Source organism: Phragmites australis, chromosome 5, assembly GCF_958298935.1.
Source record: "Phragmites australis chromosome 5, lpPhrAust1.1, whole genome shotgun sequence".
Classification (NCBI taxonomy): domain Eukaryota; kingdom Viridiplantae; phylum Streptophyta; class Magnoliopsida; order Poales; family Poaceae; genus Phragmites; species Phragmites australis.
The window spans coordinates 11,058,323-11,079,028 of NC_084925.1; the positions used below are offsets into that span (position 1 = coordinate 11,058,323).

The 20,706-nt window shown below is 38.7% G+C and overlaps 2 protein-coding genes across 2 annotated transcripts; both read left to right on the top strand.

Moving 5' to 3' along the window:
• Nucleotides 1-283: 283 nt before the first annotated feature.
• Nucleotides 284-2,197, top strand: LOC133917813 (uncharacterized). Its single transcript, XM_062361656.1, has 4 exons — nucleotides 284-510; nucleotides 613-703; nucleotides 860-2,086; nucleotides 2,177-2,197. The coding sequence occupies exons 1-4, from the start codon at nucleotides 284-286 to the stop codon at nucleotides 2,195-2,197; spliced, it is 1,566 nt and encodes a 521-aa protein (XP_062217640.1).
• Nucleotides 2,198-10,962: 8,765 nt separating this feature from the next.
• Nucleotides 10,963-11,633, top strand: LOC133917446 (uncharacterized). The gene has a single exon (XM_062361348.1). It carries the CDS (start codon nucleotides 10,998-11,000, stop codon nucleotides 11,283-11,285), a length of 288 nt encoding a protein of 95 aa, XP_062217332.1. The 5' UTR covers nucleotides 10,963-10,997; the 3' UTR covers nucleotides 11,286-11,633.
• The last annotated feature ends 9,073 nt before the right edge of the window (nucleotides 11,634-20,706 follow it).

The following is a 20,706-nucleotide window of genomic DNA, read 5'->3' on the forward strand; positions in this document are numbered from 1 at the left end:
TGCAAAGTCTGGTTATGTCAATTGGAAGAAGGCTTTGCATACTTTTGAGAGACACGGTAATTGCAAAACTCATAACAATGCAAGGCTGAAGTGTGACGACTTTATGAACCAAAGAACAAGTGTTACTCACAAATTTATTAATACCAGCAAGGAAGATGAAATTCGTTACAAGATTCGCTTGACTTCTTCTTTAGATGTTGCAAGATATCTCATTGAGCAAGGTGATGCTTTCCGTGGATATAATGAGTCTAATACTTCTATCAATAAGGGTAAATTTAGAGAGATGATTGACTGGTACAAAAACAAGAAGAAGAATGTTAAGGATGCATATGAGAAAGGTTCTACATGGTGTCAAATGATATCTCATCATATTCAGAAGGATCTTACAAAAGCTTGTGCACGACGAGTCACGGCAGTGATTATGGATGAGATTGGAGATAGGAACTTCTCTGTGCTTATTGATGAGTCTCGAGATGTATCAATAAAGGAGCAAATGGCTGTGATCTTGAGGCTAGTAATCCGTACTTTACTTTGCATTTTTATTGCTTTTGTATAATTTCAGATTTTATGTACTACTAAGTATACTAACATAGAATAAATTGGGTTGTGTAGGTTTGTGAATGATCAAGGAAAGGTTATGGAGAGTTTTCTTGGACTTCAACATGTCAACAGATGTACAGCTGCTGCATTGAAAGAAGCTTTGGTTAGTATGCTTTCCTGTCATAAGTTAACCGTTTCTAGGCTTCGAGGGCAGGGTTATGACGGAGCTTCAAATATGAGAGGTGAATTTAATAGTGTGCAAAAATTGATTCGGTATGAAAATCCTTATGCTTTCTATGTGCATTGTTTCGTCCATCAGTTGCAGTTAGTGGTTGTTACCGTTGCAACTTCTAGTCCAGTCATTGCAGATTTCTTTAACTATGTTCCTTTAATAGTGAACACTGTGGGTGCATCATGTATGAGAAAAGATATCTTACTTGTAAAGCATCATGATGTTTTGCTACAAAAGGTGGAGAATGGTGAGATTAGCACTGGAAGAGGACTGAATCAGGAAAGTAGCCTAGCTAGACCTGGAGATACTAGATGGGGTTCACATCTTAAAACATTGCTTCGTATTTTCCAAATGTGGGAAGCTATCTTGGAGGTGCTTGAGATTGTAAAGCAAGATTCCGTTAAGCCGACGTGTAATGGTGGAGCATTTGGTTTAATTGGTAAAATGCAAAACTTTGATTTTGTATTCATCATGCTTTTGATGATAGACTTGTTAAGCATTACAGATGACTTGTCGCGTGCTTTGCAAAGGAAGGATCAAGACATTGTTGAAGCAATGAGTTTAATTATGGATGTGAAAGATCGTTTGCAGGATATACGGGACAATGGATGGGAGTTGTTATTCAAAAGAGTGAAGTCCTTCTGTGACAAAAATGAGATTAAAGTGCCAAAAATGGACAAGGAAGTAAATGCTAGAGGGACGTATTCACGTAGAAGGCAAAAGGTAACAAATATGCATTTTTACCATATTGAGATTTTTATTGCTGCCATTGATGCCATTTTGTCAGAGATGAATCATCGTTTTAATGAAGTTAGTTCGGAGTTATTAGTATGCATGGCTTCTCTTAATCCAAGGAACTCCTTCTCTAGTTTTGATGTGGATAAGCTTGTGAGACTTGCTGAGATTTATGCTAAAGATTTTACAGTAGCTGATTGTTTGTTGTTAAGGAATCAACTTCAAAGCTTCATTCTCAACATTAGGAGAAGTAAAGAATTTCTTGGATGTAGAGATCTTCCAAACATTGCTGAAAAAATGATTGAGACCGGAAAGAACAGATCTTTTCCATTGGTTTATCGGCTCATTGAGCTAATATTGATACTTCCAGTGGCAACGGCATCAGTTGAGAGAGTCTTTTCAGCTATGACTCTTATAAAGACAGATTTACGCAACAAAATGGGGGATGAATGGCTTAATGACTTGATGATATGCTACACCGAGAAGGAGATATTTAGAAGCATTAGCAATGAAAAAATCATACAGGAGTTTGAAGACATGAAAGAACGCCATATGTTAGTGCCAAAAGATAATTTAGTGGTATGCTTCATTCTCTATTTCTCTTCTAATTTAAAAGAACACCATATTTGAAAGTCATTGTTTGTAACTAATTTATCTTTTGTTTTACAGATTGCTTCTCATGAAGATTAATAGGCTATCGTCGTGTACGCACGTGCTATCCATTGATTTGGTACGAACATATTGCCGATTCATCTTTTATTCCTTCTTCTTTAATGTATTTTGCACTTCATCTTTTATCTTTGCGTATGAAATTACCTTGAAAAATGAAACTTGCTAATTTTATATATGAGACATATTTAAACTTATATTAGCTAGTATGTTCAGCCCCTCCTATAATTTTGGTCTGCATCCGCCCCTGGCAACAACAACAGGAAACTACTCTCTCTCTCTGAAAAAAAAAGGACCTCCTCCCTCAGAAAAGATCCTGAAACGTTAATTTGAAGCAAAGCGCTATGTAGTCCTAGGTGATTATAAATGTTCCTTCCAGCAATTATAAGTAGTATCTAGAAGACTAGCAGTCAAGTACACCAGGAGAAGCAACCTAAAACATGTCCAGGAAACAGGGAGGACAAAACAGGCATTCCGTTGGTTTCAGACGCAAATGCCAATGTCAGGCGACACCTTTCAAGATTCACGAGTTAGCTATGCTAATTGAACACCTCAAGCAACCGGAGTATCAATCATTACAATGAGTTCTCACAACCACAACAATTTGCTCAAGTACTCGGAGTTTATTGTGACTGCTTTCTGTGTCTTCATCGTGCAATCAAGCAACCAAAAGAATAGCATGCTGCTGGCTGGTGGTCTAAAACAGGTGTTTTAGAATCTATCAAATTTTAAACAGTAAATTTCACAAAACTATAACTATTTGTATCTAATTATCACAAAACTATAACTTCTTAGAATGAGTTTTGTAAAACTACATGTACTTATATTTCTAGGAACATAAAACTATATTTTTTGCACAAAATTAAAACTATTTTACGCAAAATAGTTATAGTTTTGTGAAAATATTTTTGCGCAAAAAATGTAGTTTTGTAAAAAATATATTTTGTGTTACTAGGGGCATAAGTACTTGTAGTTTTATAAAACTCGTTTCAGAAGTTTTAGTTTTATGATAGTTATGTACAAATAGCTGTAGTTATGTGAAATTTACTCAATTTTAAAATATTTAGTTGCTATAACACATCAAAATAATAAGATTTGTCACATTAAATGGTTTAGACTATGCAATATTGGAAACTTTTTTTGTTGTTGCGGGGATATTACTGTTAGTTTTCTTTCTTAAAAAAGGTACCTCTTGACTTACAATTTGAGTTCTAGATATCAATATAAAGCTAGAAAAAAGCAGTGGTAAAAGTTACATCTAGGCGAGGTGTGAAAAATCGAAAACGTTAAATAAAATGAACTAAGGAAGCACACGCATAGGAAAAGTAATGGCTATAATAGTAAAATATGAATGGGAGACAGTGTAGGTTCCATGTTATAACTTTTAAGTGTTAATTAGATTTATGCCATTATAAATATCATGGTTTAAAAATATATCATTACAAATTCGGTATTTGAAAACATGCCATTATATATCTCTTGAAATTAAGTCCATATCGTTACAAATCTTTTAAAAATTGGATCCATGCCATTACGAATCTACTAAAATTTGTATTTATGCCATTACAAATCTCCTGAAATTGGATCCATGCTATTACGAGATGTGCCTAATTTATAACGGTAATGGTATCGATATAATTTCAAGAGATCTATAATTGCATATTTCAAAACCACGATATTTATAATGGCATGAATTTAATTAACCCAACTTTTAAACGCAAAAAGAAATCCAACTGGATGGAAAGTGTAAAATGGTGAATATACTGCAATAATTATGGATGTATTATTGAGCCTCGTGAGCGTATTTATATAGAGTACATGACTTGAATCGCAAGGTAATCCTAGAGATAAGACCGAATACATATTACAATCAATCCTAACAAATCGTATCATACCACAACAAATTGTAAATCATTGCAATAAAGATAAAAGGGGACAACTCGACTGCAACAAATGAGGATGAAATGGAAGCCGCATGGGACGACCCTCTCCTCTCCCACATGGAAGTAAGTTGACATGGATGAGGTAGAGCTCAGAAGCATAATCTGCGACCTTAAGGTTACCCCTCGTAAGTCCAAGTTGCATTCCTCAAAGAAAAAAAGGCCATGTAAGTTGGCCATAAAAAAAGGGTAAGAAAATAAAAAATTCTAACGATGTCAAATGGAAGGTGTTTTATGGAAATCAGAGGTCTTGATGACTTGACTAAATTATGATATATCGCCAATTGCGTTTGTGATCACAAAATGGATTTTCTTGCTCTTTTAAAAATAGGGAAACATGATGTTGATGCAGGGTTCCTTAATCGCCTCTCGGGTGGATTGGACCTCATGTGGCATTGTTTACCTCCTCGCGGTAAGTCTGGTGGTATTTTGCTTGGGGTCAAATTGGCTACTATTGATGTCTCGCATATTTTTGATGAGAAATTTTCTGTCAAATTCCATCTTCAAAATAAGGCAGATTTGTTCAAGTGGAGCCTAATGGTAGTTTATGGTCCTACCTAAGTTGAACTCAGGTCCATATTCCTCGAGGAACTAAGTAAATACATGTTGTCATAACCCTCATTCCATGTTGATTGGCGGGGACTTCAACATCCTTTGGTATCGGTAGGAGAAAAATAATGACATGATCCAAAACTGGTGGCATTTCCTATTCAATGATGTCATTGATAGTTTGGACCTAAGGGAAATTGGTTTATTGGGGTGCCAACACACTTGGGCAACAACCATCGAACCCCCCACTTTTGAGAAGCTCGATCGAACATTGATGGCTACATAATGGGAATTGAAATTCCCATTGGTCACTGTTCATGCCCTGGAACGGATTGAGGTGTCATATCATACTCCCATTCTACTCAATAACGGAGGCACGACCTCTCATGGGGATTGCAAACCTTTCAAGCTCAAGTTGTGATGGTTAACTCATGAGGGGTTTGCATATCATGTAGCGGAGATGTGGAACCGACCGTCTAAAGGATGGATGACCATGAAAAAATGGACAAACAAACTCAGCTCTCTGAGAAGGCATCTCAGAGGTTGGGCAGTGAACACTAGACAAAAATAAAAACAACAAAAGAACATACTTCTAAAAATCATTGACAACATTGATAAAGCATCCGAGGTGCGAGTAACCGATTTCAAGATTAATCTAAAGAATCAGTCTAACGAATGTTTTGATCAAACTTCTCCGAGAAGAGGAGTTAAAATGCTACCAACGAGCCAAGGTCAATCATGCATGCTGATAATAATATGAGATATTTTCACATGGTTGCAAATGGCAAGCATAAAAACAACACATCTTCTGCCTGGAACAGGACGAAGGCACAATCGAGGGCGAGACGCAAACAAAGGCATACATCACAAATTATTACAATGGTCTTTTTAGTCCATCTGAGATTAATCACTTCTCAATGATAGAATCACAAAGAGATGACATTACTCATGTACTGACGTTGAAAATAATCTCCTTATTGCTCCCCTCATAGAAAAAGAAGTGTGGGATGTAGTGTTTCAAATGGAGCATAATAAAGCTCTCGGTCCCGAATTTTTAGGATGTCATCAAGGAGGATTTGATGACGTTGTTCCATGAATTGCATTCTAGAAACCTCCCATTGCATAGCTTCAACTTTAGGGTAATTAGGCCCCTACCAAATATCAAATAGGCTTGTCACATTCAACAATATATGCTAATATGTCTGTTAAATGTTAGCTTCAAGATTTTCACAAAAATACCCACTAACCACGTAAATAGCATGGCAGGCTAGATTATCACCCCACTCAAACAACTTTTATGCATGGCCAAAGAATCCTAGAAGGGGTTGTTATTCTGCATGAGACCATACAGAAAGTTCATCGCAAAAAGATGAATGGGGTAATATTTAAAATAGACTTCGACAAGGCCTATGACAAGGTCAAGTGACCTTTCTTGCTACATACTCTCCGGATGAAGGGTTTCTCATCTAAGTGGTGTTCATGGGTGGAGATCTTCATTTCTGGGGAAGTATAGCTATAAAAGTTAATGATAGGACCGGTCCAGTGTTCAAGTAATTACATTTAGTTTACATAATCTTTTTCAACTAATTAGGACACATAACTTATTTATCACTACCTTATTAAGCATTTGTATATATCATTTTCGACATTTCATACATGTTTTTATTAAATAACCAGCGATTCGTGCTTGGTGCAGACCAAAAAAGTTGCCGAGAAATCTCAATATGGCGAGAAATTCTACTACTGCCTTCCCATGGACATATACAACGATCGATATAGCATTAACTGCCTGCTTGCAGGTTGTGCGTGGAGGGAAGGATGATCCCTTCAAAGAGAGCAACCTAATCCAAGTTGTGTCTAAATTGAATACAAGACCGCCATGTTCTGCGTTCACCGTTCCACTTCTACATAAATTACACAGTCAAATCATATAAATGGGGGGAGCACGAAGAAAACATGTATTTCGGCGCACGGTGTGCCGAATATAGTTGGTATTCGGCACACCATGTGCCGAAATACGCTTTTTGTTGTATTCGGCACATGGTGTGCCGAATACAGTCATTTTCGGCACACCGTGTGCCGAATACACGGTGTGCCGAAAATGACTTTTACGGTACACCGTGTTCCGAAAATTCATTTTCAGCACACCGTACGTCGAATACATGTGCTAAAATCGTAAATACGGAAAATAGTTGTCCATTTCAGCAAATACGGTCACGTATGTTGTACAAAATCGTATTTTTGCCCTTGAACCTAGGGTCAGTTAGTTATGACGCCGTCCTACGATTTTAAATGAGAACTGCTAGCATGTCAGCAACAATTTTGAACAGAATCGAAGAGAGCGGGTCCCCTTGGTGTAAACCCTTTTTTATTTGAAAGTATGGACCGGTGTTATCATTAACTTTTACAGCTACACTTCCCCGGAAATGAAGCTCTCAACCCATGAACACAGAGCAAGAGCTTCATATTTCTAGCCTTTTCCAAATCATGTTCCATGAAAAGTATGAAATTCTTTAGTATGCCGACGACACAATCATTTTCATGGAACATGATTTGAAAAGTGCTAGAAATATGAAGCTCTTACTCTATATTTTTTAGCAGCTTTCTGGTCTAAAGATCAATTTTCACAAAAGTGAATTGTTATGCTTTGGTGCGACCTAGGATAATGTCAACTAGTATGCCAAATTGTTTTGATGCATTATGGGTGAGCTTCCTCTACGCTAACTAGGAATTCCGATTCATTTTCGGAAGCTCAGGAACATGGACGGGAAAGGAGTGAAGGAACATTTTGAAAACAGGCTGAGTAGTTGGAAGGGCAAGCATCTATCTGCAGGCATCATGCTTATCCTCGTTAACTCAGTTCTTATTAGCCTCCCCACATACATGATGTCTTTCTTCCTAATTCCTCAAGTAATACTTAAAAGACTTGACTATTTTCGGTCCAAATTTTACTGGCAAAGTGACAGTCAGGAAAAAATGTACAGTCTAGCGAAATGGAGGGTTCTATGCCAACCTAAAGAACATAGCGGGTTAGGGATTCAAGACCTCAACGTTGAAAATACCTCTCTACTCAACAAACAGCTATTCAAACTATTGACTAAAGAGGAGATCTGGCAAGATTTATTATGGAACAAATATCTAGGCTCAAAAACTTTATCACGGGTTAATTGGAAACTAGGAGACTCTCATTTTTGGGCTAAATTGATGAAGGTGAAGCAGTATTTGTTTCGCTTTGGTTCCTTCACTATCAAAGATGGCACACAAATCATGTTCCAGAGGATAACTAGTTGGGAAATTCGCCTCTACGAGACCAATATCCATGTCTGTATAACATAATGTGAAACAAGCATGATATAGTTGTCAAAGTGCTACAGTCTTACCTACCGAATGTCTCATTTAGGTGGGTTCTAATATGCCTAAAGTTGATAGCATGGAATGAGCCTCTTCCACGTCTTATCAACATCAACCTATCAAAATAGTGGGATGAATTTCGCTAGAATTTGAACTAATTTGGAAAATTCTTGGTGAACTCTCTTTATCTTGTACTTATACATACTGATACCTTGATAATGAACAAGAAAATGTAGAAACTAAAAGTACCACTAAAAAGTTGAAATGTTCCTATAGTACCTACGTAAAGGGGTGGTACTAACCAAATATAATTTAATTAAAAGACATTGGCAAGGTAGTCAGAATTATTGTTTTTATCACAAAAATGAGACGATTAAAGCACCTCTTTTTTTTAATTATTGCTTTGCCTGATCTGCATAATTTATCATCAAGTTGACTTTGAATCTTTACCCACCGCGTAGTGTACCACACATGTTGGGAAATTAGCTCCACGGTCTAAGTAAACAATAGAAAGCTAAAATACTTGTTGCGGTAGCGGTGTTTTGTTAGTCGTTATGGCTATGTAGAAATATCATTGTCTTTGATAGTAGAAATATCATTGTCTTTGATTATAGAAAAATCTTCTCTTTAGAGGTTATTTATATTTGTACGTACTGACTCCGTATGTGGTATGTGCCGCAGCGGCAGGAGCATCGAGAGATGGTAGTAGTGGCATGCGTGTAGTTGGAGCGGGTGGTCAGGAGCATCGATAGATGATAGCAGAAACTTAATTTTTAGTCTAGACTTCGGATTGACGCCCCTCCACCATAGCCATTGTTTTTCCTCTTTTCCTAGAATGTCACATGTATTCTGTATTTTGGTTCACTTTTGTTTTTGTTGGTTGTGTGTATCTGAGCTATGTAGAAATCGAGAATAAACTTTTATACGGTTGTATCTTTTTGATGTTACGAGTCACTAAAGCTTACATTTTTGAAAAAAAAAAACATAACACCGAGGAAACAATCCCAAGTTGAGAGCGGCTGAACTCTGAACTGAGACACAGTGTAAACGAGTAGTAACCATGACGTTCATTTGCACTAGTGCTGCATAGTTGCATTGCTTCAGATTCTCGAGTTTTTTTTATTTTAGTCTTTTTAAACTAATATTTTAATAATAGTCCGTGGACATCTAAATTTTCAGAATTAGCTCTTTTTGTCACGCCAAAATATTTGACATGACTCCTTAACGTAGTCACGTCATATTTATTGGCGTGACCAAAGTGGCCACGCTGGTGAAAACCCCAGCGTCTTTACATATGGGTTCAACGTGGTAGGCTGAGTCACATCAAATTGGTTGGCGTGACTTGGATGAACAGTGTTTTCGCGGATGAACAGTGTTTTCAGAGGCAATTGTTACCTCCCGCTTTCTCTATTTGAGCAGCAGGTTGCCGTATTCTAAAATTCACGAAAATTTTTCTGTATATCCTATAATTCATGATGAATCTATTTTAAAAGAATTCACCTCAATACACATCTAGGTTTTTAAATAAAAGCTCAAAAATGGCTACTTTTAGAAATTCTAGCAATTTTAAGGTCTCAAATAAATTCCTAAAAATCTGAAAAAATTCACTAATATTCCTCTCATATGGCGTAATAATTTTTAAAATTATTTTCAACCTTAGGTTACTTGATGAAAAAGTGAGTTCCTTTGCAATACTCTATTTAATACATTTTTATCATTTCATACTATTTAGCCTTGTAAATGCCCTCTAAATAATTAGAAATTATGTGAACACCCTCTAAATAATTAGCAATTATGTGAGGAAAATCAAACATAATTGCTAATTATTTAGAGGGCGTTTACAAGGCTAAATAGTATGAAATGATAAAAATGCATATAAATGGAGCATTGCAAAGGAATTTATTTTTTCACCAAGTAACCTAGGGTTGAAAATAATTTTAGAAATTATTACACCATATGAGAGGAATATCAGTGAATTTTCTCAGATTTTTGGGAATTTATTTGAGGTCTTAAAAATTTCTAGAATTTTTAAAAGTAGTCATTTTTAGAGTTTTTTTTATTTTGAAACCTAGATAGGAGATTGAGGTGAACCATTTTAAAATGGATTAATCATGAATTATAGGATATACAGAAAAAGTTTCGTGAATTTTAGAGTACGGCAAACCCATTACTCAAATAGAGGAAGCGGATAGAACAATTGAAACCGCTGAAAACACTGTTTATCTACGAAAGCACTGTTCATCCGAGTCCCGCCAACCAATTCGGTCTGACTCAGCCTGCCACGTCGAATCCACATATAAAGACGTCAGGGTTTTTATCAGCGTGGCTAGTTTGATCACGCCAATAAATATGGTGAGGAGTCACGTCAGACACTTAGGCGTTATAAAAAGGGTTAGTTTCTGAAAATTTAAGTGCGCACAGACTATTATTAAAATATTAGTTTAAAAAAGACTGAAATAAAAAAAAAACTCCAGATTCACGAGCTTTGTGTGAACAAGTTGCTTATACAGGAGTAGCAGGCAACCAAGCAAGCGATGATCTGAATTCCTTCCTAGGTAGCAGCTGAGAGATCGATTCAGAACCGCACGCGGCTCGGTGCCGTAACACGCCTCTTCCTAGCCCTAGCTCCGCAGATTGCATTTTCAGCAGTTAATAGGCGCTCGAATGATTGAAACGAAAGAGTCCACGCGCCAGTCTGAATCTCAGGAGCAGCAAGAGTAGGAGATATCGATGCTGCCGTCGCGTTCCTGATTTCCTCTCACGTCTCCTAGAATCATGTTGAGAATACCAAAAGTCCACAATCATGCAGCCATATGAATTAACACAAATCATTCGTCTTGGTCTATTATTGACTATTGTCGATCCTGACCTTGGGTTATTGAGACCTGAACGCCACCTCTGCTCGACCTATTAATACCCCAGCCCAGCACGTACCAACAAACCATCAGCAAGCAAGCAACAAACCCTGCACTGCAAGCACCATGGGGTCCTTGGGTCGTCCTAGCGTGGTGGGACTGCACAAGGCCGGCAAGCCTGCGTCCGCAGCCGGCCACGAGCAGGAGCAGCAGCAGCACAGCAGCAACTGCAGCAGCTATGGCGGGTTCCGGATGCCGCTGCACTACCCGCGGTACAAGAAGGCGGACTACGAGGCTATGCCGGAGTGGCGCATCGACTGCCTGCTCCGAGAGTACGGCCTCCCCGTCGCCGGCGACCTCCGCGCCAAGAGGGAATTCGCCATGGGCGCCTTCCTCTGGCCCGACCAGTACTAGTCAACCTATCCAGCTTGATTAACTAGCTCCTAATAACTCTCTCGACCTCCGGTTTCTCTGTTCACCGTTGCATGCATGCATGCATATTCGTTATGGATCCAGTGCAGTGTACGTGTGGCTATGTATGTTGTGATATATACAGCTCCCCAAGAGTCATAGTACATGACTCTTGTGCATGCATTTGCCAAGTTTCATCACCGACGCGATGATTCTTTGTTGCCACAGATCGTCTACCTTCGATCCTATGAAACAAAAGTTATGTTTGAAAACGAAGGGCCTGGAAGCCTTCACAATAGTCTAGGCCAAAGTTCTCAAATTGGCCACAATAATTTGCCTAAGCTTTGCTTATATCTTGGGTATTTTGAAGATCCCCTCCAATTTTTTTTTCAAAAGGCAAACCTTGTTTGAATGGAAAAATTTGCAATTTTTTCATATCATCTTGCCTACAAGAATCAATCAGATTGTTTTATGTGCTGCTGGACACCTAACCTGATGGTTGATAGCTCCACGGCGGGGCAAGCAGCTTCATGCTGTTGCAGATGACGTGTCAGTGCGGTCGCGTTCATCAAATTTAAGAAGCGTGCTTGCCTTTGCATATTTCCTTTATTATTACGACTGATCAGTGTGTGATCTGCACCCAGCAGCAGTGCATGATTGCCAGCCCAATTATTTGTCAGCGCCAACTGAAACAAGAAAACTGAAATGCTGATCGCTGTTGCTGGATCAGTTTTCTTCTTTTCAGCAGCAGCGCATTACATTACCCTCCTACTACTATTTAGCATGCAATGAACATGATATGTCCATCTGAAACGATGGGCTAAAATGAAGCTATATATCTTTGTATCTATCTGAAATGATGTATGTATAGATAGATAGATCGCATGATACTTCATAGTACTTTCAGATAGCATTCCAGTTACCTATTTGAACGGCATCACTGATTTGCGTAGTGCAAGCATGCAAACAGGATTTAGATTGTTGGTTCGACTATAACTTCTTTTACATGCTTTGATACTTGATAGTACTCCCTCCAGCTATAAATATTCGTCGCTTTTAACTTGTCACGGTCTTCAATGTTCAACTTTGTCTATTATTTTCTATTAAAATATAGTTATGATATCTAATAAAAATATAATATTATGAAAGTATTTTTCAAGACAAATCTATACATATGATTTTTATATTTCCAAACTAAATAATCTGGAAGCTATTGAGGCAAAGTTCTAAAAGTTTGACCCGATCTTGATTAAAGAGACAAGTATTTATGTCCGGAGGGAGTATTTGTATGCAAATTTGCTAGAGTGAGGCGCACTTCTCCATCGTCTCTCTCAGAAATTTTAGAAAACTTAATATGTTATGTGTACTTTAAGAAAGATTGATGTCAAGTTCTCACAAGTCCTTAATCAGCATGATACCACATTCCAGCTAATTCAATTTGTCAGAATTGAATTCGTTATATTCATCGCTATTATTACTAGCAACATATGAGCATTCTTACCAGTTACAACTTACACAAGTTGAATAAATGATGAACTATCTTTGCTCGTTTTTGCTAGGATAATGCTGAGTCGACTGTGGTTGAATAGTTGATGAGCCATGGCAAAATTCTTGTGTTTGAACCCATCTGCGGAGCTGCGCTCCACGCCATGTTGCCCATGGATTGCTTTATTATTTGTATGAACTAGAATTTTATTTGTTTTGGCTGTCCTAATGTATTGACTTGGTCGTGGGAAACTTCAATGTAGTACTAAGCAGTATGAGCTAGAATTTGTGTTTGTTTTCATAGTACTAAGCATTATAAGCTATTCTGTTGTAAGACCTGATGGGTCCTAGCTGGGTTTCGGGTCTCCACCAAGTTCGGGTGCGGGGGCATATTTTAACCTGATTAGTAATTCGGGTGCGGCTTGGGTTTTGAATTTCAGGTTTCGTGGTGGGCGGGTCTTGGCTAAACCTGCACTTGACCTGACCCGTTGCCATCCTTAGCAAATTTTCTAGAGTGATGCGCGCTTCTCCATCATCTCTCTCTAAAAATTCACGAAACTAAACATGTTTTGTTTACTTTAAGCAAGATTGATATCAACTTCTCAGAAGTCCTAAATTAACTTGATACAACATTCTAACTAATTCAATTTGTCAAAATTTGTTTCGTTATATTCAAATGGGTTAGCATGCTTACCAGTTATGATTGATGCCCTTGCTGCTGCTGGTGGTGTCAAGGCAAAGTCTGAGTCGGACGTGGTGAGCAGAAGCAGAATGTGGATGCCCACCAGGTGATGGGGATCCTCATCTTCCCTAGTGATCGCCATTGTTGGTGACTACGATGAATACATGTCTCCATCTTTCTTTGACCTTGCATCTTTCTAAGATGAAATGCGTGTAACCTTTGTGCCCTTCAACCAAGTATATATCATTCGATGTGCACTTGAAGGGATCCCTACCTGATTGATAGGGGGAGGGGTACCTCATGCGGAGGATAGATTAAGGACCGAATTTCAATATGCGATTGCGCGGAGATGGATTAAGGGTTGGGTGTTTCACTTTTTTTTAAAGAATTTCTAAGCTATTTTTTCTAGGCATAGTAGTGGGAGTGTCATTTCCTTTTAATAAATGGAAGAAACTTCCAGGGCCTCATAGTACATTATTACATTGTCTTTTTTTGAAGCGAAAACAGTAGGGGAGGCCCCAATTGAGAGATTTTATTAAAACCAAAAGGATCTGTCCTTTTCTCATATGGGCAAAAAAACAAAGGATCGCCAAGGATCCAAAGAAGTAGAGAAAAGAAAAGCTAAAAGAGAAGATCAAGCCAGCTAGAGAACGCTACTCTATAGGAATCCTTGAATCTAAAAGATTGTAAATGAGATTCTTCCAAGAAGCCAATCTTGCAAGAAGAAAGGCCTGGATTTTGATCCAGAAAGATAAGGCCATTGTGTTGCTTCCAAATTTGCTAGACAACAATGATGAAGGCTTCCATGAAGAAAGGCCGAGGAAAATCTTCCTTGGCTGGATGAATCATGTGAAAGAAAGGAATGTTGTAATGTCGTTGCAAATAAATAGCTTCCCAACATCTTTTACTCAAAGGGTATCCAAAGAAGAGATGGAAAATAGTTTCTTCGGTCTGGAGATCACAGAGAACACAATTGTAATTGTTATTTTTGACCTTGTAATTTTTTTTGTTTGAGAATATTTCTTGTGTTTAGTCTGTCCATGTGAAAACTTTGAGTTTATTGGAGCATTTAGATTTCCAAATCTGAAGAAATGGTTGTGGTGGCTATAGATTCTTGAACGGATGAATGTAGAACTTCTTAGACAAATATCTGTTAGTTTCCCCAAATGTAGTTCCAAATAACTATGATATTCCATGTATGCTTGTTTAGAGAGAGGGATGTGAAACAGCTCTTGAATGATGTTGTTATTGATAAACCCTTTGACTGATATCTTCTTGTTCTTTGTAAAAGAGAAAAGTCTTGGATAGAGATCTTGAAGGAGATGAGCATTCCAAACATCACTCCAAAAGAGAAATGTTGTACCACTACCAACTGTATAAGAAGCAATACCTCCGAACAAATCACATACCTTAAGAATATCCCTCCACCAAAAAGAACCAACACTAATAGAAGCATGAGGAGGTATAGAGTTTATGTAGTGAGAGTTCCATACCAACTTAACCCAAGGAAGGTCCCTTTGATTATTAAATTTATCCAAGTGTTTAATCAAGAGAGCTGAATTTTGATTCCTGAGATTGATCACTCCAAGTCCACCTTTTGATTTGGGTCTGCAGACCTTGTTCCAAGCCACAAGAGGTTTACTTTGAGCATTGATATCTATACCTCTCCATAGGCAATGTCTTCTAGCTCTGTCAATGTATTTAATTACTGCAACTAGGATTTGAAGAGAGCACGTAGTTTATGTAGGAAGAGATGATAAAACCAAATTGACCAATTGTAATATGTCAGCTATGGTGAGCATAGAGGAGATTGAAGTAAGTTTTCTTTCAATTCTATTCATAATAGGAGCATAATCATCCACTCTTCATTTTGTTGTGCCTAAAGGGAGGACCAGGTAAGTGAAAGGAAGATCACCTAAATTACAGACAAATACTCCTGCTAACTACCTAGCTTTTTCAGAGAAACATTCAAAGGAACCAGACAAGATTTGAAATAATTAACTCTTAAACTAGTAGATTGAGATAAGGATTCAAGAATTCCTTTCAGACAAAAAACTCTTGTTGAGATGCCTTCATATAGATCACAATATCATCAGCATATTGTACCACTGAAAAATCTTCATTAGCTGCTGAGGGGATAGGCAAGCTGAAGAGACCTTGCTGGTGAGCCTTGTTGATAATACATTGAAGTAACTCAGTAGCTAGAACAAACAATAAGGGAGAGAGGGGGGTCTCCTTGTCTAACTCCTCTTTTATAGTGAAAGAATTTGCCAGGAGCTCCATTTAAGAGGATAGAAGAAGAGCTAGATTCCAGAATTCTCTTAAAATATTGAGGATAGTACTATGTTCAATAGTATCAAAGGCCTTTTCAAAATCAAGTTTAAGAGCTACATTTTCTCTTCTGGAGTGTTGGCACTGATGAATATATTCAAAAGCCTAGGCAATACAATCCTGAATAGTTCTTTTTTGATAAAACCATACTGATTTTGATGAATCAAAGGGATGATGACAACTTGTAATCTGTAAGACATAAGCTTCATGATGAGCTTCAGAACACAATTGAGAAGATAGATATGCCTAAAATAATTCACTCCAGTAGGGTTGTTGTTTTTAGGAACAAGAGTGATGAAAGAACTGTTTATATTTTTTAAATCAAGAGAGCCATTAAAGAAATCCTGACACAGTTGATAAAAATCTTCCTTGATAATATGCTAACATCTCTTGAGGAAGAGACCATTAAAACCATATGGGCAAGGGGATTTATCATTTGGCATTTGTTGAATTACTTTATCAATCTCTTCCTGTCCAAATTTGTTTGAAAGGTGATTAAGATAATAATTATGCTGAACAAGAGCTTCTAGGTTGTAATGCATCTAGGGATTAGTTGTTGTGCCCATTCTTGTTTTATAATTCTCCCATAAAAGAGCAGTTTTTTCATGATGATTATAGATCAGTCTACCATCAGGGGTTTTGAGACTAGTGGTTGTATTCCTTCTAAATCTTTTAGTAGTAGCAACATGAAAGAATTTTGTACCCTCATCACCAAATGTTGTCCACCTAATTGTGTATCTTTTCTTCCAACATTCCTTTTTATACTAAAGGAGCTTTAAGATATGAGCCTTCAAGATTATTCTAAAATTAGTTTCATGAATAACTAATGCCCTTTGTTCTTCCAATTTATAAAGAACCACAAGAACTAAATTGTGTTCCTAAAGAAGATTGTTTAACTTTGAAATACCTTTACTCCATCCTTTCAAAGCTCTTCCGAGAAATTTGAATTTTCCAAATATAGTGGATGCACTATTATTTGCCAAAACTTTTGAGCTCCAAATAGATTGCACAAGGTCAAAAAAACCTAGGATGATCAACCAAAAAAATTCAAATATCAACACTTGGGGCCTTTGGAATTGAGTTTCCCATCTGGACCATACAAGGAATATGATCCGAAATAGGTTTTGCCATTGGGAGCAGCAAGGTATTAGGAAATCAGAAATCCAATTGATAGAAGTAAAGCACCTGTCAATTTACTCAAGAAGTGGCTCCTCTTGCACATGACTCTAGGTATATTTCCTTCCTTTGAGAGGAATTTCTTGAAGACCCAAATTACTAATGATCTCATTAAATATAAGAATGCCATTCATATTGCCTCCTGGTTTGTTTTGTCTGAAGAGGATCCATACAAATTAAGTCACCACAAACATCCAGTTAACTTCATCATTGATCACCAAGTTATTCATCTAGGAGACGAACATATTTCTGTCTTGACCATTACAAGGACCATAAATAGAAGTAAGCCTCCAAGAAAGCCATCATGCAAAGAAGTGAAGTTAATCGTGACAACAAACTTGAGAATATGAACAACATCCAATTTGAAAATGGCACTGTTCCAACTAACAAGAATTCATCCAGAAGCACAAGAAGCACAAGCACTTTCCTCAATTTTCGCTTTGATTGCATTGTATTTGTGCACACTATCCATTGAAACTTATTAAACTCAGAAAACTACTAATAAGCCACATGCCTTTACTGTAAGAACCCAAAATAAAAAATAACAGGGCTGGAAAAGAACCACTACTCGAGAGAAAAACACAGCACCAAGAATCTTTGATAAACTCATGCCTTAAGATAACAGTAAAGAAAAAGAACAATGGTCAATTATGGGGTCCAACAATAGCAGGCATATAACTATTCACCATCCGACAATACAAACTTAATTTAGACATACTGTTATCACGGACCAAAGAATCCTTGACCATCATTTTAAACTTGAACTTCCAAAAGAGGGTACCACTTAGTATCATACATACCAAATAAGTAGGGATTCCCTATTGACAACTACAAAAGAGGGACTAGGATCCATGAAAGACTAAGTAGCTCGATGCTTGCTGCTGCTGCCTTCTCCATCCTCTTCATGACCATACCTTCTTAGAGAGGAGCATCTCTTTTGTCACTTCCATAGGGGAGATCTGATATCTTTTATCGAATATCTAACTATAGGGTATATGCGCATAAGGAGTACATCATACATGGATAGGGTACATCGTACACCTAACGGACAACTTCGGATATCGCGGATCCGAATCTGTGGGACCTGATATACTCGGGGATCAGGAATACCTGTAATTGGAAGGTCTCGATTGGGTTAACTGACCTGAGTACGACTAGTATCTAAGATGGATTCGACTGCCTTACCTTGACCCACAAGATGAAAGACTCTCTATTGATTACGGTTGGAACTCATGCAGTGCTAGGACCCCTTTATAAGGTTGGGACCCTGACCCCCAGAGGGAAAACACACAATAGATCAATGCCTACACATCTCAACGCAAGCATCCATACACTAGGCTTGGAGATACATGGTACTTCAATTCTAGATTAGTTTAGATCCGATCTACTCCATTGTATTAGGTTTAGCCACATTGTTTGTACTCGAGACAATATATATATATATATATATATATATATATATATATATATATAGCATCATCTACACAAGATGTAGGGTATTACTCTGCCTCGGGGTCTTCAACCTGTATACATTATGTGTCTTGTTTCCTGCTCGATTCTTGATCTTGAAGGTACCCTAGTTCAATTACAGACATATTATCAGGAACTAATTTTTGACAATTGGCGCGCCAAGTAGGGGTCTTCATCTATTTTTTTAGGATATATGATGTCCCAAGTGCGTGCTCATGTTGGATTCTCTGACACCAGCTTCTACGACCACTTCGATTTGGCGGTGATCATCTTTGCATCGCCTCCTGCCAGTTCAGAGATCACCTTTGGAACAATGGCATAACGCTGGGACGATCAAGATGAACTAATCCACACCAGTATCATAGAGTCCATCCCATTGGACACATACCGCGAGGCGAGACACCTCGAGTGGGATCCCAAGGAGCCTAACGTTTTTTAGTTCATGGACACCAATAACGATAGCGAGAGTCAAGAAAGTGGCAACGATGACTCCATCGATGGCCAGAGCAACCAAACAGATCGATTCATATTTATGGTCGAAGCCGACGGCACACCTGTCAAGCAAAATGTGGAGGGTCTGGACACCCTGATGAACGATGGTGAAAGAATCCTGAGGACCTAGTAGCAGCAGCTGGGGCTTTGTAGGTCCCCGACACTACCCATCATCGACGAGTAGAAGAAAATCAGGGGAACCCCGATATTTAACATCGACTTAGCCTAGGAACACATGTTGTTTAGGTGGCGCCCCCACCCGCAATGATTCCAAGATCAAGGGACGAACTCTCTCAACATAACGATCGTGGAGCTACATCGGCTCAACCACAACCAAGTCTGGGCAGTGGTATCTTTAGTACTCCAGAAGCTAATGTCTAGGGAGCTCATATGATTCTAAGGTCCTTCCTCTAGTTGGATCTGACATATCTTCTAACCCTGATGGTTAATTAGCTCAAGACTCTGCTCGATGTAGCTCAGATCCAGGCGGCTCAAGTGAATAACCCTAGTGGCTCTTGGCACCCCAGCCAGCAAGGTGCTGGTTCGAGCATTCATCGACACAGACATGCCCAAGTCGAGGGACCCCATATAGGAAGCTCGGGTGGTTAAGCTCGAGCATAGTACTATGGGCCAGACTATAACCATCCCATCCATAGGTACAGGAACCAGGATGACATAAGGAACCGTATCGCTCACGACAGGCACAATCTATAGAGGGTGATAGACAATCACCATGAGGAACGCTGTGATGACGAGCGTCGTTATAACGGCTGCAGACCTCCAGGATGAGACGGTCGACGTGACTCACCTGTTAAAAGGAACATGCATAACAGTCCTCCCCCATCTTCTTTGAAGAATTTGAAGAAGGCTGTGAAGCCTTCACACCTGAGCTCCAGTTGATACGATGGTCCGAGAAGTTCAAGGTTGGTCCTATCCAGAAGTACGACGAGAAGCTCAACCCCAATGAGTGATTATAGATCTACACCACTTTTATTTGAGTAGCTGGTGGCGATAACAGGGTAATGGCCAATTACCTACTAACCGCCCTTAATGGACCTACAAGGTCATGGTTGCTGAATCTGCTGCCCAAGTCAATCCGATCATAGGCTGAGCTGAAGGCTCAGTTCATTGCCAACTTCTAGGGAACGTTTGAGCGCCCAAGAACGGAAAACGATCTCCATTAGCTGAAGAAAGGTAAGGATGAGTCTCTTCAGGATTTCACTCACAAGCTTAGTGATAGGCACAATATGATCCCGGATGTCTTCGATAGCTCGATCATCATCTCCTTCAAGCGAGGCGTCAAGGACAAAGATCTGGTCGGGAAGCTTGCTACCCGGAAGATCAATACGGTGAAAGAACTCTTCGAGCTAGTCGACAAGTGCGCAAAGTGTGCTAAAGCCCAGGCACATGCCAAAAATCTTTAGTCTGGCAACGACAAGGCTGAGTCCTAAAAGAATGAGGGGAAGAAGAACAAATCTGGTGACAAGCGCAAGGGTCCAGACGCGACCGTGGCTACGGTCGATAGGAGCAAGTCACACAACACTGGGGATAATAAGGGCCTAAGTCGTTGAGGTGAAAAGTGGTGTGGGGTCCATTGGACTAACCAGCATGACTTTGACGAATGTCACATTATTAGAAAGAAGCTCGATGACAAGCTTAAGGCTGTTGTTGCTAATTACCATAGCAAATAGGCCAAGCTAGATGCCAAAGATGATGAGCTCGAATACACGGGACAGACCAAAGCTTGGCGCATATCTTCAGAGGATCTGCCTCGTATGACTCAAAGAG

What these genes read in the sequence shown, in the direction of transcription:
- LOC133917813 (XM_062361656.1), top strand. Translation starts at nt 284, where the DNA reads ATGATTGACTGGTACAAAAACAAGAAGAAGAATGTTAAGGATGCATAT. An exon ending in CTGCATTGAAAGAAGCTTTG is followed by an intron (nt 704 to 859) that starts GTTAGTATGCTT and finishes TTCGTCCATCAG; the next exon opens with TTGCAGTTAGTGGTTGTTAC. An exon ending in TGCCAAAAGATAATTTAGTG is followed by an intron (nt 2,087 to 2,176) that starts GTATGCTTCATT and finishes TTTGTTTTACAG; the next exon opens with ATTGCTTCTCATGAAGATTA.
- LOC133917446 (XM_062361348.1), top strand. Translation starts at nt 10,998, where the DNA reads ATGGGGTCCTTGGGTCGTCCTAGCGTGGTGGGACTGCACAAGGCCGGC.